The 22762-nt window shown below is 21.4% G+C and overlaps 5 protein-coding genes across 10 annotated transcripts in view; 3 read left to right on the top strand and 2 right to left on the bottom strand.

Annotated features, from left to right (window-relative positions):
* Positions 1–1240: 1240 nt before the first annotated feature.
* On the bottom strand, positions 1241–5393 carry LOC726223 (calpain-7). Its single transcript, XM_026443912.1, has 12 exons — positions 5210–5393; positions 4948–5111; positions 4668–4887; positions 4274–4596; positions 4069–4201; positions 3756–3946; positions 3449–3676; positions 2504–2748; positions 2209–2417; positions 1934–2142; positions 1609–1838; positions 1241–1545 (listed from the first exon to the last, which is right to left on the bottom strand). The coding sequence occupies exons 1-12, from the start codon at positions 5391–5393 to the stop codon at positions 1401–1403; spliced, it is 2481 nt and encodes an 826-aa protein (XP_026299697.1). The 3' UTR covers positions 1241–1400.
* Positions 5394–7233: 1840 nt separating this feature from the next.
* Positions 7234–9337, top strand: LOC411965 (transcription initiation factor IIB). 3 transcript variants are annotated; one of them, XM_016917941.1, is made up of 6 exons: positions 7234–7252; positions 7391–7465; positions 7928–8038; positions 8121–8307; positions 8385–8855; positions 8947–9335. In XM_016917941.1, the coding sequence occupies exons 2-6, from the start codon at positions 7449–7451 to the stop codon at positions 9106–9108; spliced, it is 948 nt and encodes a 315-aa protein (XP_016773430.1). In that variant the 5' UTR covers positions 7234–7252; positions 7391–7448; the 3' UTR covers positions 9109–9335. The 3 variants fall into 3 exon arrangements, with proteins under 3 accessions (XP_016773430.1, XP_006569641.1, XP_006569642.1); XM_006569578.3 differs by lacking the exon at positions 7234–7252 and having other exon boundaries at positions 7326–7465; positions 7915–8038; positions 8947–9337; XM_006569579.3 differs by lacking the exon at positions 7234–7252 and having other exon boundaries at positions 7345–7465.
* A 1090-nt stretch (positions 9338–10427) lies between these two features.
* On the top strand, positions 10428–11380 carry LOC551354 (exocyst complex component 4). The gene is made up of 4 exons (XM_623751.5): positions 10428–10588; positions 10692–10853; positions 11002–11171; positions 11245–11380. The coding sequence occupies exons 1-4, from the start codon at positions 10532–10534 to the stop codon at positions 11330–11332; spliced, it is 477 nt and encodes a 158-aa protein (XP_623754.1). The 5' UTR covers positions 10428–10531; the 3' UTR covers positions 11333–11380.
* Positions 11381–11705: 325 nt separating this feature from the next.
* Positions 11706–16397, top strand: LOC551415 (probable cytosolic iron-sulfur protein assembly protein Ciao1). 3 transcript variants are annotated; one of them, XR_003304252.1, is made up of 5 exons: positions 11706–11885; positions 12660–13121; positions 13249–13765; positions 13952–14324; positions 14390–14417. XR_003304252.1 is itself a non-coding variant. In XM_006569580.3 (5 exons), exons 2-5 carry the CDS (start codon positions 13962–13964, stop codon positions 15096–15098), a joined length of 912 nt encoding a protein of 303 aa, XP_006569643.2. In that variant the 5' UTR covers positions 11706–11885; positions 13952–13961; the 3' UTR covers positions 15099–16397. The 3 variants fall into 3 exon arrangements, 2 of the variants coding, with proteins under 2 accessions (XP_006569643.2, XP_016772662.1); XM_006569580.3 differs by lacking the exons at positions 12660–13121; positions 13249–13765 and adding exons at positions 14588–14752; positions 14830–16397 and having other exon boundaries at positions 14390–14504; XM_016917173.2 differs by lacking the exons at positions 13952–14324; positions 14390–14417 and having other exon boundaries at positions 13249–13859.
* A 3083-nt stretch (positions 16398–19480) lies between these two features.
* Positions 19481–22762, bottom strand: part of LOC409546 (lachesin) — a 47734-nt gene continuing 44452 nt past the window's right edge. For both annotated transcript variants that reach the window (XM_016917174.2, XM_026439404.1), the window contains one exon: positions 19481–19636. In XM_016917174.2, the coding sequence (XP_016772663.1) occupies positions 19530–19636 (107 nt within the window). In that variant the 3' untranslated portion in view covers positions 19481–19529. The remainder of the gene's footprint in view (positions 19637–22762) is intronic.

Below are 22762 nucleotides of genomic sequence, written 5' to 3'. Positions count from 1 at the left end.
TTTATGAAAATTTATTTGTATAAAATTGTGCCAAATCGATATCAAATATTTAATTATAAATAAAATTCCACATTTTCATAATTTAGATAGTAATTATTTAGTTTGATTAAAAATTTATATTTTTAAATATGAAATAAAGATGTTTTTATAATATAATTCACTATTTAATGATATTCTTTATACAATTTTTTTTTAAATTTGTTTTTTATTTTAATAAAATTATTTAAAATATTAAACTGAACTTCGATTTAAAGCTTCATATTTTAAAAATTTTTTCCCATAATCCTTTAATTATGAAATAGAATAGATATATAATAGTTTTTAATATCAAAATTTATTCATTTAAAAATTATGCTTATTTAAAAATATTAATTATTAAATAATTAATAATTTTGGAGCATTATATAACTATTTTGATTCTTTCAAGACTTTTTTTAGTTTGTGTGCTATTATTAATGTATAACTAAATAATCTTTCATGCATTGGAAGCAAACCATTAAAATATTCTTGTTGAATAGAATAGATTAGAATAGAATAGAATAGAATAGAATAGAATAGAATAGAATAGAATAATTAGAATTTTTAAAAAGAAAAATTTTTATGAATATTCAAAATTCGTTATGCTTTCATATACTTTCTTATATTTTGAAATAATTTTTTATAATTGGAATTTATCTAATTTGTTAAATTATTTTGATAATTAAATAGTTTTATAAATATAGTTTATTATATTTATTATATAGTTTATAAGAAATTTATTGCTGAATATTGAAGGTAATTATAAAAAAAGTATACCATTATTCCAATTTTATTGATTTTTGAATATATAAAATATAATATCTAAAGTATGATATAAAATATAATATCTAAAGTATGATATAAAATATAATATCTAAAGTATGATACTATTAATATTATTGTAACTTTGATCATTAATTAGTGATTTCGAAATTGTTTTATTTTATTTCACATTTCGTTGATCTAAAGAATGTTCAAATTTTCTAAAGATAAATTTAAATAAATAAGTCATATAGGACTTTAAAACTTTAACAATATATAAATTTTAAATAAATAAATTGACATTAAGTATATATCTACAAAAAATATTATATTTATATTAAATATTATTAAAAAAAATTGAAAAAAAAATAGTGCTTTAAATCGAAGTTTAATCAAATATTAATTTAAACATATAATTTATACATAATAGTAAATATAAATATTTTATATTTTTTTTTTTCAAGAAAACGTGATTTATTACTTGATCTTGAAAAATTTTATATAATATTAAATAAATAATTCACTAATATTTCCATTCTAATGTAAATAAATTAATGATTAAATATATTAATTATATTAAAATCTCTTTTTAAATAAAATTCGTATTTGCGCTAATTTTTTCATTGAAGTGATTGAAGTTGTAATTTACAAAATGATTTACATATTAAAAAGAAATGTCCTTCTTGTCCAGGGACATATGTTGATGGAATAATATGGTATGTACCTGCTGGTACTTCTTCTAATTCAAGATATACAAATCCCGATCTATAAATCAAATTGTAAATAAATATTTCATATAATTACATATAATATATTATTTTATAATACCTGAATGGACCAGAGCTTTTCATTTTAAATGCAGTAGTTACATCAGAATCATTTAATACAACTGTTAAAATATCAAATCCTATTTGATATTGTTTAGGTCCCTTTAATATAATTAGCAAATAGTTATTATTATTTGAACTTTCCAAAATTAATTGATAACGTGGATTATTTTGGTATGTTGAATGATTGCTACATCCTCCAGCTGTGATATCTTTCCACTGGCCAGTAAGCTGATCATATTATAAATATAGTATTAAATATTAAATTTTAAATATATTTATATAAAAATTAAGAAAATATATATTTTTTTATAAAAAAAATATACCTCTTTTTCATATTTATAAAAATTTGGTATTTTTTTTAATGAAAATTCACAAGATCCATAAGCACGTAAGGTATAATATATTGTATTTGTTTTTTCATATTGTGATATGACTAAAGTATATCGAGTATCAACTTGAGTGTCTAACTTTATCTTACAAAGATAATGTGGACTGTTTATTCTTACACCATCGATATATGGTGGTGGATCATCTATATAATGGAATATTTATAATTAAAACAAATATAAAAAAATTATTATTAAATTATTTTACTCACGAGGATAATATACTCTTTTTCCATCATTTTTATAAACTAATACTGTTATATATTCTTGATTTTGTCTAAAATCTGCTATATCAGTAATGTGTCTTGTAAGAAGAATCCATATTGCTCCTTTAACATTATTTTTTATTTCCAGTAAAAATTGAGGATTATCTCCAATATTATATGCATCTTTCACTGGTCCTATTCCTGCATTCCACATTCTACAATAAATTATATTTATAAAAAATATATCTTTGTATCAATTTCTCAAATGATAAGATTTAAATAAACTAATTTAATAACTTACTGATGAATGCAATAAGTATAATTAAATAAACCTGGATTCCAGTTCAAATAGAAAACATCAAAGAATCGACATATACTATCATAATCAATCCAAAAAATTCCATTATCAAACTGAGATGCAGAATCTGGATCATAGTTTAAAGCTTCTTTTAATTCATTAGTCCAATGTATTGTGTCAAGTTCAGAATAATTTCCTTTCCATCGTAAATGGGACCAAGGATTTTTAAGTTGCAATAATTTTTCTTCCTATAAAAATAAATTTATAAATTTATAAATTTACTTATGGGATACAAACTTATTCGGAGCAGTAATCATAATACAATCAAAGAGAAAATGATTTTACATAAAAAAAATATAAAAAAAATTAATATAAAATTTGCAATTGAATATAATTTGATTATTATATATTTTATTGCCTAATAATTATAAATAATAAAATCTAAAATAGTATTTATTATCAATGATACGATTAAATTAATACAAAATGTTTTTGCAAATTATTTTATTGTCTTTTATTGTTTATTATTAAAAATCTTTTGTGATATTTAACTTTGTTCGACAAATTAAAAATGATTGAAGAAATTAATTTATTTTTTCAAACTTTTCATAAAAATTTTCTGTTTCAAATATGCAATATTTTTGTACTCTTTGTATTTTTTGCTTTTATTTACTTTCTTATTCTTTAACACAAAGAAATTAATTATTATTATTTATTCTAATTTAGATAGAGATAATCGGTAACAGAATACACAATAATATATTCAATTTGTGAAATTTTCAAAATCAATTTTTTCAAATAAAATATTGAAAGAAAAACTTTTTTTCTTATTTTTCGCAGAATCATCCTTTGTTTAATTCTATTATTGGTTATTGCTCCATCTTATGTATTGTATATATATTTTAAATTATTTAATTATTTTTAAATAATCAAAAAATAAATGATTACATTTATTTTTCTGACATCAAGAACAGCATAAGCATGAGTAGGTACAAGACCCGTTCTATCTGCTTCCAAATCAGATAATTCTCCAGTAGCAACTGTAACTAATACATCTCCTTTATGTAAACGTGTTAATAAAACATTAAATAGATTATCCTTATTAAAATCAGGTTCATTAGGTCTTATAGCCCATCTTTCTGGTATCCAACCAGTTAAAGTATGTAAATCTATATTCTGGATAAAAATGTGTCACTATGAAATAATAATTTAAATTCTATATCATTTTTGTGATTATTTATATAAATAAACTTACACTATTCGAGCCAGGAAAATCATAACCACCCATTACTTTCATATATGCTTTCTCGAGTAACGAAATCCACAGCTCACCATGATTGCTAGAGTAGGAACAAAGTAATTGGTTGTATCGACTTACAGGCAATAAGTCATCTATTATAATTTTTCGAGGAACACCATTAATGTGTAGTTTCACCATGTATTTTCCTAATATAAAATACTCGCAATTTAATTTTCATTGAAGTAAAATTCTAGGAAAATTAAAAATTGCTGATTCTTACAACTTAAAAAAAAATTCGTAAGTTGTACAGCAAAATATAAATTCTTACCAAATGGATTATATATTGGTTCTTTATTTTTATTTTTTGGATAAATAATAGATGTAATAAGTCTACGTCCAAATCTTTTTTCATATTGAGCACTAACTGCAAGGGAAGCAACAAAAGAACAATCAGAAACAACCTGAAATTAAATATTTAATTAAATTCCAATATTCAAAAATTATTAATATAAAAATCATTATTATTGACCAACCGTCTGTCTTATACTGTAATAATCAACATGTGATGTTTTAAGCATTTTTGGATCAGAAAATAATTCTTCTGGTCGACACCATTTTGCAAAATCAGGTTTTTGTTTTGGTGCTAATGCTAACAAACCATCTTTATCAGTAAATGGAATGGCATACTGAAACTTTTCTGTAAGATCAATACTCATGAAAGGTACAAATTCATGATCATTAATATGGGAACTATGAAGCAAAACTTTTTTTTCTTCTTCTGTGTAATTAGTACTACCACCGCTTACTTTTAAATGTACACTACTTCCACGATGAAGTGATGGACGAATTTGTTTCCCTAAATATTAAGTATAAATGAAATTATATAAAATATATATATTCATATTGCAATAACAAAAAGAAAATTACCTGTATTACTAGAATTTATAGCAGATGTTGTTATAATTGTAGGTGGTATTTTTTCTTCATCTTCATCCAGACTTGTTTCTGGTACAGAAGGTAATTTAGAAAGAGTTTTAAGAATATCATTATTGTCTATAGATTTTAAACCTTTTAAAGATTCTGCCCTATCAAGGGCAAGTTTTATAAGATCTGTTAATTTAATTTTTGCTTCTGCATCAATAATTTTCTGTAAATATAATATTAACAAATTTTATAAGTTTAAATAATAAAATATGACATTATTTACCATATTAAGTCCAAGTTCAGCAGCATCTGTATATAATTTTACAGCAATATTCTTTAAACCAGCTTCATCTGCATCTTGTGCTTGATTCATAAGAAATTTAAATTTTTGTAATTTTGATTGATCTATAGATTGTGCTTTATGATGCTTCTGTTCTTCTTCATTAACTATATGTATTAATTTACATATTAGTTCTTATTCATTTAAATTTAAATCTTTTTTAAGTTTCTATATAATTTCAAATAAACTAATATGAAATACTTACTAAGGCTTTCTATAGTTGATATTCTTTCTCGATATTCAGAAAGTTTCTGAACATACATAGAATCTTGTAATTCTGAAAGATACTTTACAGCCATATTATAATAATATAAAGCTTGTTTATATTGATTTTTGGCATCAAATTGTACTGCTTTTTTTGCTGCATTTTGTGCATCTTCCAACGTCATTTTTCTTTAATTTTATTACAATTAAAATATATTGCAATTTCTGATTTATATTTTATAAATAGTTTAATTCATTTATATAATTAATTGCATCAATTAATTTTTATATGAAATTTTTTTACACAATCTTTTATCATTATTAAATATTACATTAATTATATTAATTTTATTTATTTAATGTATTAAATTTATAATTCATACATGCATTTACATTAAATAACATATCATTTTCAAAATGTGACGCATATGTAACTTAACTATTACTTTATCTTCAATATAAGTTAACATTGTAGGTTAAATGTCACAAAATAAATTTCTTGATTAAAGTTAAATATATTGATTACAAATTAATATAAACACTTCTATAAAACACGGATAAAAAGTTTCTTTTTATTATAGGAAAGATTGATAATTAAAAATATATAATAACTTAAAAAAATTTAGTATATATATATAGTACATATATTATAAAAAGATATTAAAATTTCTTAACTTTTTTAATTTATAAATTTTGATATCCATAATCTAGAAATTAGATTATTTTTGATATCTAATTCTTGAAATCTAATAATTTAAAAATTATTTATATATAAAATTAAGAATTTTGAATAATTTCTGTAAATTAGACATTATGTTAAATTTTTATCCAATCAAATTGGACGATTAAAGTACCAGTATGCGTCAAATTCAAATTAACTTTCAATAAAAAAATTCTATGATGCCATGTTGATTTTTTATTCTAATTAATTGGATAATTAAAGTATTAATATGCGCCAAATTCAAATTGCTTATCGGATAAAGAGTAATTATACATAATTTGTATTTGTAGATCAAATTATGTGCTCCCAAAATATTTCTTTATTTAAAGGATTAAAAATTAAAATTCGATTTGACTCAAATTCAATAATTGTAATGTAACTGGATAAAAGACAAAGACAATATCGCAAAGACAATTTTACATATTATTAATAAAATTATTTATAATAACACATTTTTCATAAAATAAATAATTATAAATTATAATATTAATTATATCATATAAAATTCTGAAATTTAAATTTTATATTAAATTTAATAATGTTTTTATCATTTACATGATAGAATAAAAATCCAATGTAGTATAAAATTAAAATTCTTTTAAACTACTTTTTGAAAATTAAAATGATTAACATTTATAAAATCTATAAAACATTTATTAAAATCTATAGAAAAATAAAAAAGTGATATGTGTATTATAATATATTTAGAAACTTATCATTTTTTAAATATTGTTATAAACATTTATATTTTTATATATATTATCTTTCAACATTGTCTAAAAATAAATTTTTTTCAGTAACTTTTTCTATCAATTTTCTTTCTATATTTGTTTAATCCTTTTCACTTAGAAATCATATTTCTTTTTCATTTGTATTAACTTATAATTTAATTATCTATTTTAAAAGCTATAATTTTCTTTATAAAATATTTTAAATTTAACTTATATAAATATTTAGTTGAACAAATTTAAATATTATAAAAATCATAATTTTAAATATACTCAATATTTTCATAATTTTTTAATCATTTTTAATATTTATATCCATTTATTACAATTATAATACATATATATTTCTATAATATTTATATATAATTATTAAAAATGAAATATATATAATAATATTTAGATTTATTTTTTTAAAAAAACATTAATTATACTTTGTTTTTATATTTACCGCAATGTTAAAATAGATTTCTGATATTAGCAAAGACGGTGCTGCCAAATTTAACAATCAGCCTGTACTTAAAGTAGATAGTGATCACATCTAAATATCATATTTACATTATAAATAATCAAATATTCTTTTTTTTTAATTTAATATGTATGATATTTATATTTAATTTTAATTTCTTTATCTTATTATTATTATATTATATAATTAATTTAATAGAATCAATTTTGAAAATAATTATTGTATGTTGTCCTTTATACTTGATATATACATGTATGAATATTACAGAGGTATTAAGAATCTACATTGACTTACGCGGCAGAGTGGAAAAACACGAATCCAAAATATGGCAAGTTCGTCAAGGTAAATTTTGAGAAAATTTTATTTGTTCGATTGACATTGGTAGCATTAATTACAATGTTTTACTTTATAAATTATTATTATTTAAAATTAAATTTAATTAATTTAAAATTATTATATTATGATTATGAAATTTGACAATAATATTATTTATTTATTCTCTATATATTCTTGATAAATTATATTTTAGAACATAATATATTTATTATTCTATTTATTTTATATTTTTATATAATTCACTTTTTAAAAGAATAATTGAATATTTCAGCATGTATTATATATGTATATTTTTTTTTAAATAATTTTTTTATTATAAGTGAATATCAATTATAAATGAATGTCATTAATTATTATCTTTGTAATTATTAATATAAGTATAATAAAATAAATATATCAATAATATTTATATGTATATGCATGTATACATTAATATTTGGTACATATTTTCTTAGTTCTTTTTTACAGACATGAAACAAACAAAGTTTGTTGTTATGCACATCCAGATGCACCTCTTATAGAAGATTATAGAGCTGGAGATCAAATTTGTTCAGAATGTGGATTAGTTGTAGGAGATAGGTAAATATATACATAATTTAAAAGTAATATTTATTCAATAGTATAAATTCAAATTAATTTTTTTTTCTTTTATTATATATAGAGTAATAGATGTTGGTTCAGAATGGAGAACATTTAGCAATGAAAAAGCTGGAGTTGATCCATCACGTGTTGGTGGTCCAGAAAATCCTCTTCTTAATGGTTCAGATTTATCCACAATGATTGGCCCTGGAACTGGTGCAGCATCATTTGATGCTTTTGGTGCTTCAAAATATCAAAATAGACGTACAGTAAATATTATTATATTATATTTATATGCTATGATATAATGTTTTTTTTTTTCAATTATTGTATTATGTTGTTTTAGATGAGCAGTTCTGACAGAGCATTGATCAATGCATTTCGTGAAATTAATGGAATGGCTGATCGCATTAATTTGCCTAAAACTATTGTTGACAGAGCAAATAATTTATTTAAACAAGTACATGATGGTAAAAATCTAAAAGGACGTGCAAATGATGCAATTGCTTCTGCCTGTTTATATATTGCCTGTAGACAAGAAGGTGTACCTCGTACTTTTAAAGAAATTTGTGCAGTTAGCAAGATAAGTAAAAAGGAAATAGGAAGATGTTTTAAATTGATTCTAAAAGCACTTGAAACTAGTGTAGATCTCATTACTACAGGAGACTTTATGTCAAGATTTTGTTCTAATCTTGGTCTTCCAAATATGGTACAAAGGGCTGCTACACATATTGCAAGAAAGGCTGTGGAAATTGATATTGTACCTGGAAGATCACCAATTTCGGTAGCTGCTGCTGCAATCTATATGGCATCACAAGTATGTAATATATTTTTTTTTATATTATATTTTTATAATCTTTACAAATTAAAAAATAAAATTTTTACAAATTTTATTATTTTTTGTTTAGGCATCAGAAGATAAACGATCACAAAAAGAAATTGGTGATATTGCTGGTGTAGCTGATGTTACAATCAGACAATCATATAAATTAATGTATCCTCATGCAGGAAAATTATTTCCAGAAGATTTCAGATTTGCAACACCTATTGATCAATTACCACAAATGTAAATTTAACATGAAGCTTTCATGTTAAATTGTATATTTTACCATGTTGAAACAATAGTTTCGTTTTTTAAATAATCATTTTTAAATAATTTAAAAACTTTATTTACGATATACATTCCTTAATGATCTTTAAAACATTGATCTATTTTAATTTATTATATTTTTTTTTCTTGAATTTTGTTCTTACAAAGTTATATTGTCTAAAAGTAATATCTACAATAATAATTTTTATAATCTATTTGATATATGGATAATAAAACATTTAATTCATCAATAAAATATTTATACTTTAATTTACATGTTTCAACATGTTAAAATTGAAAAATTGATAAAATTGATAAAAAATTTTTTTAAAAATTAAAAAATTTTAAAACAAAAGATTTATGTTTGATACCAAAAAAATATATTAATTCTAAAGCTTTTTATAAGCAAACTTATAAATTAAATTTATGTTGAACATTTTTATATTTAAATTTTGTTTAAATGTTGCAATAAAATAATTTTCTTTATATTTCATTTGCCATATAAAAATAATGAAAATTAAATATAATATACAATAAGCAATTTGAAAGTACCACACAATATAAGTATATATATGATACATTCTGTGATACTTTTATTAAATATTGTAAGTCAAAAATTATTAACTAATGGATTCGACGAAATTGAAAATTCGTCAAAAGACAATAGCCTTTCTTACAGGAAATATGTGTATATATTTTATTTTCGACTTGAAATTTATATAAGATATTAAATAAGGATGTCTAAAAAAGATTTTTATTTTTAAAATTAAAAAATCACAATTTTATATATTTTCTAATTCATATAATTGGAATTACATACGTCATTGTTTATAATAGATATTAAAATTTTGAATATTAATCTTTTTTTTTTCATCACAAAATTCATTATTTTTATTTTGAAATATAAAATATGTATATATATTAAGTTGTAATGTAATATTATATATCAATAAAGAGAATTGTTATAATTATTAAGATGAATTGATTTATTAATATCTTTATTATTGCAAAACATGATTTATAAACATGAATATATACTTATGTATATAATCTTCAAATAGCTATTTGTCACTTTGTCTGTTATCATGTGATCTAATATTCTATCATTCTGAAAACTTATATTGTATAATAAAACACATAATAATTAAATTTTATAATGTAAATAATTATTATTTAATACTTTTTAATTTTTAAAAATAAAAATTTTTCAAAAAATTTTATTTTTAAAATATTATGAATTTACGCAACTTAAAAATAGTATAAAATAATATAACCTATGTAATATTTTAAATTTACATATATACAATAATATAAATTTTATTTACAATTTTACAATTTTACAAAACAAAGGTTAATTTAAAATTTGAAGTTTTTTAAATTTTTATTAGTAAAAATTATTAAAAATGAATTCAATACCACCTACTAAACCTCCAAGAGGTATTAAAGCAACTAAAGAAACAGTAAGTTTATTAACTTTTTATTTATTTAATTGTTATAATACTATAATTTTCTTAAAATTGTAATTTTAATTTAATTTTGTTTTAATTATATGTTTTTTCACAGAGTGGTTTATTGATTTCTGTAATTCGAGCATTATCAGCAAGTGAAACTAATGAACAACGAGAAATAGAAAAGGCTAAACTTGAAAAAGAATATAAAAAGAGTGATCAAAGACTTGATGAATTGGTATCATTACATGATCAGGATCTTACAGAAGTTATGCAAGTAAATATATAATTTATATATAATTTTTAATTTAATAATTAATAATAAAATTTATAATTTAAATATATAATTTAAGTTAATATATAATTTAAAATAATAATTATATATATAAAATATTGATAATATTTTTCATCATTTTCTAATATAGATATTTAGTGTTTTGTCAGAGAAAGTAACAGCATCTCGGGAAAAAATTCATGCTGTTAAGGAAAATTTGAATGCCTGCAAACAATTATTAAGATGTAAACGAGAAGAATTGTTAAATTTATGGCTTGAAGGTATTGAACATAAACATGTTTTGCATCTTTTGAAGGATGTGTAAGTATTTCAATTTAATTAAAAAAACACTAAAAAAATAACTTTTGATTGTTTTTTTTTTTTTAATTTTTAGGACTCCTGATTCTTGCACCAAAATGTTACCTTTAACAGACACAGATACATTATCAGTATCTACATCATATAATACAACATCAGATTGATAATTATTGTATTTATTTCTATATAATCATAAATTAGTTATAATTTAATTATTTTATATTTATAAAAAAATAAAATATAAAATTTAAATATAAATTATGAATTTATATTATATAAAATATATACTAGTTTTTATGCTTAATATATTTTTTTATAACAATAATAATACATATAATTTTATAAAATAGAATTTTATATCTGCCGCCAAAGAATTGGTTTTAAAAGTTACTAGCTTAAATAATTTAACTAATAATTATTAAATTTTTAATATAAATGATAATGATCTATTTATTCTATAAATAATAATTAAAATTCTAGAATATTTCTTATGATAATTTGTTTTAATCGTACATTAAAAATAATTATTTTAAATATCTAATCGGTCAGTGATTCATGATCGTGGTTATATGATACACGATATTTGAACTCATATTTTTAATATTGCGTGCATATGTGTATATTATTAAGCTATAAAGCAATAAAAAAAAAATAATAAATCTTGTTAATAATTCCTTCTTTTATGTGCAAATTTAATAAATTTTCAAAACTTATATCGTAAGTATTTTTAATATATAATTTATTAGGTTATGTTGAATATCTTTTTATCATTTTATCATAGTGTAATTGTTAATTTATATATGATTCTTGAAATTTATGTCTGAAAAATATTTTTTACACATTTAAATATTTTTTTAAATATTTAAATATAATAATATTTATAATCATTTACTTTTTAATATTTATTATTCACATAAATTTTTTTTCCCCAATGTTCTCTTAAATATAATATAAGTATATAATATAATGTAAAGCAAATTTGTATATAAAATATATCAATGCAAAATATTTTGTTTTTTACAAAATAAATTGTATGTATTTTAATACATATAATATATAATATATATATATATATATATACATATATTAAATATACATGTTATATATATATATATATATATTGAATTTCAGAATCACTATACATTTTTAGAAGATAAATTTCAATTGGAATTTAATTTAAATTATATGAACAATATAAATAATATTAAACGATGTAAACATAATAAATATTATTGAAAAAATTTTTAAAACTCATTAATTTTTTTATTTTTTTGAAAAAAGAATTTTATTGCTGCAAAATAGATTATAAAAAATATGTATTTTTTTCAAAACTTATAAGTTACTTTATAAATATAGAATAAATTATCAAAATACAGGATTGTCTTTATTAATTCAAGAAGAGTAATTATTTTACTTCAACAATATATTATTTTTTACAACTTAACATATTCAGTTTAGTTAAGCTTGAAAAGCAAGCATTTATTGTTGCAGGTAAAAATGGGAACATTGGAATTAAAACAAACTTTGAATGGTCATAGGGGAAGGGTATGGAATATTTGCTGGCATCCAAAGGGTAGTTATCTTGCATCTTGTGGTGAAGATAAAACAATTATAATATGGGGACCACAAGATCCTAAGTGGGTTGTAAAAACAATTCTTATTGAGGGTCATACTAGAACTATTAGAGAAGTTGCATGGTCTCCTTGTGGAAATTATATAGCTTCTGCTAGTTTTGATGCAACAACTGCAATATGGGATAAAAAAACAGGACAATTTGAGTGTAATGCAACTTTAGAAGGACACGAGAATGAAGTGAAAAGTGTTAGTTGGTCTTGTAGTGGACATTTATTAGCTACATGTAGTCGTGATAAATCTGTCTGGATATGGGAGGTCAATGATGATGAATATGAATGTGCTGCTGTTATTAACGCTCATACTCAAGATGTCAAGAAGGTAAGTAGATGTATGTATATCACAGGTAATATGTTATAATATTATATATTATGTTAATTATTAAAATGTATATTATAATAATATTTATAATAAAATTTAAATTATTGATATTTTTAAATTATTATAGGTAAGATGGCATCCTAATGAAGAAGTTGTAGCATCTGCTAGTTATGATAATACAGTAAAAATATTCAAAGAAGATATAATGGATAATGATTGGTCATGTGTAGCAACATTATCATCTCATACATCAACAGTTTGGAGTCTTGCATGGGATAAACAGAGTAATCGAATTGCAACTTGTAGTGATGATCAAACAGTGAAAATATGGCAAGAATATAAACCTGGTAATGAACCAGGGATTATGACAACAAACAATGAATCTGTTTGGAAATGTGTGTGTACAATAACTGGTTATCATACAAGGACAATTTATGACATTGATTGGTGCAAAATAACTGGTTTATTAGTGACTGCATGTGGTGATGACATTATTAGAATATTTAAAGAAGATAGTGATTCTGATCCTCATCAACCAACTTTTACAATGGTTTGTTCTATGGATACTGCTCATACTCAAGATGTAAATTCTGTACAATGGAATCCTATTATTCCGGGACAACTTGCATCAGCTAGTGATGATGGTTTAGTGAAAATTTGGTTTTATAATGAATAATTGTTATTTTATATATTGTTATTTTATAATTGTATTGTTCAATAATAAACAATAATAAATTATTTATTTATTTTTCATTAAATTTTCCTATTTATTATAAACTAAATATTTATATTATATTTTAAAATTTGTTTTACTTCTTTTCTTGTTTTAGGTTGTCATAAATGTTTAGGCAATTCAGTGGATTTAAACAAAGCTATAAATTGATAATTTTCAATACTGCATTTAGATACAACAAAACATTTTGTACAATGACTGATATTCAGAATAATCCTACTGGGATTCCTTTAAATGAAGTTGTAGATATACTTAAAAATTTTGCAAATCTATCACTTGCAGATTCCTGGGATAATGTAGGATTGCTTATTGAACCTACAGAAATAAAAATAATTTCACATATTCTTTTAACAAATGATTTAACTGAAAATGTAATGCAAGAAGCTTTAAATTTAAAAACAGATATGATTATTACTTATCATCCTTTAATATTTTCGCCTATGAAATCCATAACAAGTTCCTCGTGGAAGGTAATGAAAAATTTTTATGTTATATAAATATTTTAATTAAATTACTAAAACAAAAGAAATTTTAGGAGAAAATCGTTGCAAAATGTTTAGAACATAAAATAGCTGTGTATTCTCCACATACTACATTCGATTCGATTAGAGGTGGTGTAAATGATTGGTTAGCTTCAACATTTGAAAATGGTAAATTTAGATAAAAGATTTTTTTTTAATTTTGATGATATTGATTATATTTAATTTTTCATTTTTAATATTATATATGTAAGTGCTTGAAAATAGTATACCTATAAAAGCAAATGTGAATAATAGTGATTATGGTTTCGGACGATTATGCACTCTAAAGAATAAAATTTCTATCGATGAGGCTGTTCAACGAGTGAAAAAACATACTAATTTGAAATATATTAGATTAGCTCGTGCATTCCAAACAGGTATCGAATTTTTTTTTATTTTTTTTATTTTTTTCTAAATTTAAAATATTATAATATCATATTTTTTTAATTTTTAGATGGTTTAATTAAAACTGTTGCCGTTTGTGCTGGATTAGGAGCATCTGTTTTAAAAAATATATCCGCTGACTTGTATCTTACAGGAGAAATGTTGCACCATGATGTTCTTGATGCAATACATAAAGGAACTAATGTAATTCTAACAAATCATTCCGATTCTGAACGTGGTTTTCTGAAAATATTTGCATTTAACTTAACTAATATGTTGAACAAATCTGTATTGGTTCATGTATCTGAAAATGATATTGATCCTCTAAAAATCGTATAAAATATTAAAAAAAAAAAAAAAATTGAGCTGAAAAAAATCTGATATAAATATTAAGATGGATATATACATTACATATGATAAAATTTTATTATTAATATTATAAATTATCACCTCTATTTAGAGATTGACAATCTTTTATTTCAATCTGATGAAGTTAGAGAGATATCAGGAAGAATAAATACATAAACAAATTATATATTGCAATTCAATAAAAGTTATTTACAGCAATAACAGAAGTTATGTTTAAATTTTTATATATAACGCTTGAACTACTTTTACAATTTATCTCTGAACATGTGTAACCATTATATAGAATCCTTTAATTTGATTATTGAAATAATTTTTTTCACATATTCCATCATTCATTCATTTTTTATAATTTTATAATCTTATTTGCATTCATTCAAATATTCACACGTTGGTTATGAAGAAAAACTTGATTTTAACAATGTTATGTATGCTTGTAATCGATGTTTATTAAAAATTTATAACTAAATAAAATATAAAAGTTATACTGGTCCAATTAGAATGATTTTAATTTTGGGTCCGCGTATCCAATCTTTTTTCTTTTTCTCAACATTGTATAATTCGTTTAATAATACATGAAAAATAGTTACACATAGTAAAGTTCCATTTTTAATTATATTCTCTCTTATAATTCAACAAAGATAAATTTATAATTCTAAAACCTGATCTCTCATTTTTGTTTTATTATTATAATGCATTGTGTCCGTATGTATATGAATACACCAATGACAAAATGCGTTAATACATAATGAACACGTTATAAATTGAAATTTTCTATATCACCATAAATGGTGTAAAAGTATACCCTGAGGTCGGATGCCCAAAAAATATCAATCATGTTATATTGTTTATTGAAAATATTTACAGAATCGACGAATGTAAAATTTAAATCTGAATGAATCCGAATTATTTGATTATTAGATTAATATTATTTTCTGTCTTTCCTAATTGATTAATATTTTTAGTTTTATGTTTTTAATATTTTTTATACTGCGATAACAGATTAGTTTTTCGTCAATGTTGTTGCAATTTCATAAAATTCGTAAATGGGCAATACGACGATTTCGCAGTCATAATTCAATATTTTTTTATTTATATTAGAATTATATGATCATATGTATTCTATCATTAGAGATATATACATATAATCTATCAAATCATACATGTCGTGAAATTATAAAAACATGTCGCTTGTTTGTCTACATGTCTTAACTAGTCTAAATCGAGATTATATTCTTATTAAAGATACTGTTAAATTTTTTTTTTGTTTTTGGAAACTTTCTAAATAAATATTATTTATTTATTATTTTTAAAAAATTAATTTAAATTCAAGTACAATCTATTGAATTTATAGATTTTAATCTTCAATCAATATATTGATCGAATTTCATTCAATATATTGATAATTACCATACATTACATTAATCGTGATTAATTAAACAGCGATTCTAATACGAATATAATCCGATTTTTACTCATTTACTCATTTTGAATTTTCATAGAAAATCGTATTCGCATGTAGATATTAGTATAATTAAAAAATAAAAGAACATTACTCTTTTTTTTATCACTGTCTTAACTAAAAAACTTTTTATTCTCACTCAAAGTTATGATTCGTTGAACATCTAGAACGAATTCGAAGATAATCCAGATTTATTTTGTACCTCCAATCTGGATTCTCAATTTACACGGCTGAAGGTTATTTTCATGATTTTTTTTTTTATCCTTTGTCATTTCGTAAATTAAATTTTTTTTGACAATTCTGCATATTTTAGAAAATGTAACGTAGCCTATCATACATATATATTCAAATAAATGTATTTTTTTATAACGATTAAAAGTCTTAATCATTTCAACAATAATTCATACATTTTCTTTGGCAAATATAATGTATTGTCTTATAACCGTAATTATCAAATAAAATATTTCATTTAGCATTAAACGGTTCATCCTGTGAATTATTATATCATCGACAGTTTACTTTTCATTTCTTATTTTTTTTTTTTTTTTACGATATAGGATATCTCAGAATTGAAAGATAAACAAAATATTTAATTTGTTATTAATAGAATTAATATTTAATTATATATAACATTGTTTCAAATAAAAGAAAAAATTATTAATTATAAATAATATTATAAATTAATAATTGAAAATTATAAATCAGAATTTAAGAAGATTCTAAAAATTTTTTTTATAATATTTTATAATATATCGGTTTTTATTACTAAAAAAGATTAATTAAAATATAAATATATCAGTTTTATGTATAAATTCTATGTATGTATATTGATTTCAAAATAATATAAATTCAAAATAATTTCAAAATCAATATTATATCAATTTTATATTAACGTTAGATTATTCACAATTTTATAATTTTATGATGCTTATCAAATATTAAAATATTTTTATTTATTTAATAATTTAATATAATAATTTATTTTTTTAATTTTTTAATAAATAAAAGAAAAGATATATTGCTTTAAATTAAAAAAAAAAAAAATTAAAAATATTAAAATTAAAATGTAAACTTTGTAAAATTATAAAATTGCAAATTAGTTACTATAATATCAATACATATTAATTGTAAAATTGTTTTGAAATTAATATAGAATCGAAAAATAATATAATTATTATAAAATTGATATAAAATTAATTTTCAAGAATCGAAATCGGAACTGATAGTTATAATATCAGTTTGATTTTTATAATTTTGATATATAATTTTAAGACAATTTCATAACTATTTGTAATTCTAATTAAAACTAATATATAAAATTAATTATGATTGAATTTATTTTCTTTAATTAAAATAATCATTATTTAATAAAACTTTAAATATAACTAAAAATATAGATTATGTTGATAGTTTTTTAATTCTAATCTTCATTCAATTAAACAAAACAAAATATATTTATTATATTTAATTCTAAGACATCCTATACATTAATTCTTATTTTTTATTGTTACAACAAACTACTTTTCTTATAATATATTCAGCATCCGTTGTGTCGCATTATGGTCCGATTCCAACTTCACTTTTTTTTTTCCTTTCCTGCATATTTTTTTCCTTATGTTCTTGATCCAATAAGATCATTTTACAATTCCATTGTTTATCGATATTTTTTTTAGTATGAATCGTATACTTTCAGGATGGTTGTTACTTCCTCTTCATAGCAGCCATTTTCTGAATTTACTTGATTTTTGGAAAGCAACTATCAATGATGTATTATTTTTCTCTGAAATCATAAATTATATTATTAAAATATATTTCCTTTTATTAATTATGTTTAATAAAACATAATTAAATATCGTTCTTTAATCAAAATTTTTTAATCGTTTATATTAAACATATTCAAAAAATTTTTTAAGATATGATCTTATATCTTAATTAATTCTTATTCCTTCGACATTTTAAGTATAACGATGATTAGCCAATAGGTTAATAGTTTGGAGGATATTTAATATGAGTTAGAAAGTTTTAAAAAGATTAGATTTCGTTAGATCAACTGTTCAATCCTAATTTCTTTCTTTTTCATTGTATTAATATAGATAAGAATAAAATTTTATTCGAAAAATATCTTGTACATTACTTCTTCAAAAATTTATTGATTAATATCGATGATTAAATGAAAAATTGTATACATAATATATGTGACAATAAATTTTTACTTTTGCCAATTTATATTTAATATTAAGATTTACTGTTAATATCTAATAAAAATTGATTGACATTAAAATTTCAAAATTATTTTTAGCATTTAATTTGGATGTGAAAATAAAATATAAAAGGATTTTTAAAGGATCGAATCTTTTTTAAAAAATAATATTATTGCTTGGTTAATCATTTTATTATTTATCAATATTTCGAGTTTTTTGGTCTTTCCTTGTGTTTTCTCTCGAAAACTTGCTCGAAAACAAAAGCAAGCAAAATAATATATCCATGATAAGCAACTAGTCGATTCCGAGCAAATTATTTCTAAATAATATTGTACAATTAATAGAAGGTAAATGGCAACTGTTTACAAATATCTGAAAAAAAAAAATACAAATATCTCAAAGAATGATTGTAAAATAGGAAAAAGTGTTTAAAATATTGAAAAAACAAAAAAAAAATTCTTTTTCTTACATAATCATTAATAATCACACAAATTCTCTCATTCGCATGATTAAATTTGTTTTGATTAAATTACAAATAACTGAATTTTAAAGATTTGATTAAAATATGAATAAATGTTGCTTACAATATACATATATATTCGTACAAAATTAAATTTCTTGTAAAACAACATTATAATAGTTTCTTCTTTAAACGTTTCTACAACAAATCATTCGAGATTCAAAGAACTTACCGATGAATATTCGTAATGAATATTTCGTAATGTCATGACGAAACCTGGTTCAATAACGATGATTCAAGAAGGCTAACAAAGTTGTTGAAATCATTACGAATGGCAGATTCGCTAACCTCAGTTGGCCACCGTGTTGCATCGCTGCTGGATGTTCCCCTGCCGAACAATGATTAAAATTCAAATTGAATTCCGTCCTAGCATCCGTTGTCTTATTGGAATTGTTTCTCTATTATATGGTAAATATACATATACATATATATATATAAAAGTATGGTCTAATAAATATTTGTCATGTTAATCTTGTTAAATGATGAAGAAAAAAGTCGAAAAAAAAAAAAATTAAGAAAAGTTATATGTAATTGAAAGATTCTATTCATAATAATGATTTCATTTTTTTAAATTAATATTACTAATAATTATATTCTTTCGTGATTATTATTTAATAGATAAAAATTTCGATTTTTATAAAAATAAAAATAATAATAAAAAAGAGAAAAAAATTATTTTTACGTTAATTTTTTTCCAAATTTGAATTTAAATAAGTTTTTTAAAAACTTAAAATTTAAATTTTTTGTTTTAAACTAATAATTTTAATAAAAATGTTACTACACTTGATTCATAAAGAAATAATATAATATTAAAAAAAGAGGATATAAAAAATATAAAATATTAATTTGAAAATTTTTAAAATTATGAATATTTACTTAGAACTACATTAAATATTCAACTAATTTGTATTAAAATTTTCGAAATTTTATGTATATATCTTCTATATTTAAATTTTTTAATTTTATGCAGCTTTCTTCTATATATTTATATTTTTGTAATTTCATATTTTTTTTACGTATTTGTCAATTATTTTAAATAAATGCAAGATTAATATAATGTTTAAGTGTTTCTAATAAATTAATGAATTTGAAATTCGATTTGATTGATCGTTTCTCATCTTTTCTATATCTTTTCCTTGTGGATTGGTTCAAAAGTTCAAACTAAAATATACGAATAAAAAAATAATTCCAAAAAAATAGATTTTGTCACAAGAAATACAGAAAAGAAATGTAAATCTTTTTTTTTTAAAAAGCAAATTTCAATTTTTTTCCTTTTAATATACATCGTTGTTTTAAAATTTAAAACAATCTCCAATACAATTTATAATCTATATTTATAAGTTTTTGTGCTAAAAATCTGAAAAATTTTCCAATCACATTTTTAAGAAAAAAGCATATAATCCTTTTCAAAGAAAAGTGATCTTCGTATTTTGAAAAGTCTATCTAAGCAGAGAAATTCTTACTATTATACGATAGCCTCTTCTGTATCCTTGTGATTCTAACATTGAGTGTTTCTCTGATTTTTTCGAGTGTGGACGCATTAACGCGACACAATAGCTATTATAGTGTGCAAAGAGTTTTACTTAAGAAAGTCGGGCTGTTTCTCTCACTACGATGCTTTCCTATTCTTCATCGCTATTATATCTTTTGTCTTTATTTGATACCTCATTAAGATTTGAGAAATTATAAGATAAACAAATTTAAAAATAAGAAATAAAAAAATTAATGAATAGAAAATTAAAAAATAACAAAGAATATGAAAATACTATTTAAAAAAAAAGAGAGATTAAAATATAATAAAATAAGATAAATTAATTATTTTAATTATAATATTTGTTATAATAGTGATATAAATAATATAAATAATAAAAGGAAAATTTATAAAGAACCACATGCAAATGGATTTCTTTCCGAAGGATGTGTTTGGTTAGGTTAGAAAACGATCTTATATGAAGAGCCGTATATGATGTATGCGACATTTACGTGATAAAGAATCATATGACAAAAATTGGAAAATTGGAAAAAAAAAGATTAAAATATAATAGAATAAGATAAATTAATTATTTTAATTATAATATATGTTATAATAGTGTTATAATAGTGATATAAATAATATAAATAATAAAAGGAAAATTTATAAAGGACCATATGCAAATGGATTTCTTTTCGAAGGATGTGTTTGGAGGTTAGGTTAGAAAACGATCTTGTATGAAGAGCTATCTATGATGTATGCGACATTTACGTGACAAAGAATATGACAAAAATTGGAAAAATAAGATGATATTACTAATACCATAGATAGTCTTGTTTTAAACGGATAAAAGCCAGAGATTATAGACAGGAGGATACATATCGATTTTATGATAAACCATCATGGTCACCGATAGACGTTTATCTTTCTTTGTCAGACATATCCTGCCCTAATCCGTAATTCCACTTCCTGAAGGTTATCTCCCCGACAGTATGGTTTTGCAACAGAGAAGGGATGACTGCAACAATAGCCGAGTTCAGCTTGACGCCCCATACACTTTGAGAAATCTCTTTAATTACTCTTCTCACTCAACCAAATGCTTTTTGCTAAGCCCGTTATCTTCTGGCAAGAACGATCGGATTCATTCGTTCCATAGATGTGGCCAAAGCCCCGGTGAAAAACGACAAATCTTTCTACGCTGTATCGTGTTATGAAATACTACTACTACTATTTCTTTTTTTGCTTGTTCCAGTCCCTTTTGCGGTATTTTTTTCTTTTTTTTTTGTTTCAAAAAGCAGAGAGTTCAGATTTTTACACTAGGAGCATGATTACGACACAACCATCGAGTAGTTTTTTAACGAGGATTCATCAACGGGTCAATTAATGAAAAACTTGTGAAATCTCTTTTTCACGAACTTTATTTTTTTTTTTTCTATTCGCCATTATTGACGAATATGTTTGGTAATATATTTCTCGATATAATTTCTTGATTAAATACGCCATACATATCAAGATTACTTCCATTGAAAAAGAGATAATTATATTTGAATATAATAAATTGACAAATATGGATAGTAGTTCGAACGAGAAATTGAGAAACTGAACACAAAGAAGGAATGCAGTTATCAATTACGATGTAAAATTGTGTAGAATGCATTGAAGCAATCACATAAGAAGAAGTTGCCATCTATTGAGAAGCTTAAATAAAATCTTAAAACGATTAAAATCTTAATAAGATGATTTCACAGTTAAAAAACGATTTGTATTTCTCATGTCTTCCATAATGGAAAGGAAAATATACATATTATATAATAGATAGATGAAATTTCATTTATCCAAACAAAAAAAGAAAAGAAATAGAAGAAGGAGAAATCTTTTTTAATCATCTTTTTGAATTAAAGTATATAATAAGTAATACAGATATATTGACAAAGTCTATAAATCTTTTTACGTAATTTATTTTTATTAAAAATCTGAATAACT

This window comes from Apis mellifera, linkage group LG1 (assembly GCF_003254395.2).
Source record: "Apis mellifera strain DH4 linkage group LG1, Amel_HAv3.1, whole genome shotgun sequence".
In the NCBI taxonomy this organism is placed as follows: Eukaryota; Metazoa; Arthropoda; class Insecta; order Hymenoptera; family Apidae; genus Apis; species Apis mellifera.
Note: the sequence above shows the minus strand (reverse complement) of the source record. Positions and strands in the feature narration are given on the sequence as shown.

Excerpts from the sequence above, each read along its gene's own strand:
- LOC551354 (XM_623751.5), top strand. The coding sequence starts at position 10,532 with ATGAATTCAATACCACCTACTAAACCTCCAAGAGGTATTAAAGCAACT. Across the intron at positions 10,854-11,001 it reads ATCTTACAGAAGTTATGCAA|ATATTTAGTGTTTTGTCAGA; the intron begins GTAAATATATAA and ends TTTCTAATATAG. Across the intron at positions 11,172-11,244 it reads TTGCATCTTTTGAAGGATGT|GACTCCTGATTCTTGCACCA; the intron begins GTAAGTATTTCA and ends TTTAATTTTTAG.
- LOC726223 (XM_026443912.1), bottom strand. The coding sequence starts at position 5,393 with ATGACGTTGGAAGATGCACAAAATGCAGCAAAAAAAGCAGTACAATTT. Across the intron at positions 4,888-4,947 it reads CTGAACTTGGACTTAATATG|AAAATTATTGATGCAGAAGC; the intron begins GTAAATAATGTC and ends TTATATTTACAG. Across the intron at positions 4,597-4,667 it reads TATAAATTCTAGTAATACAG|GGAAACAAATTCGTCCATCA; the intron begins GTAATTTTCTTT and ends CTTAATATTTAG.
- LOC411965 (XM_006569578.3), top strand. The coding sequence starts at position 7,378 with ATGAATATTACAGAGGTATTAAGAATCTACATTGACTTACGCGGCAGA. Across the intron at positions 7,466-7,914 it reads AATATGGCAAGTTCGTCAAG|TTCTTTTTTACAGACATGAA; the intron begins GTAAATTTTGAG and ends ATATTTTCTTAG. Across the intron at positions 8,856-8,946 it reads CAATCTATATGGCATCACAA|GCATCAGAAGATAAACGATC; the intron begins GTATGTAATATA and ends TTTTTTGTTTAG.
- LOC551415 (XM_016917173.2), top strand. The coding sequence starts at position 12,666 with ATGGGAACATTGGAATTAAAACAAACTTTGAATGGTCATAGGGGAAGG. Across the intron at positions 13,122-13,248 it reads ATACTCAAGATGTCAAGAAG|GTAAGATGGCATCCTAATGA; the intron begins GTAAGTAGATGT and ends AAATTATTATAG.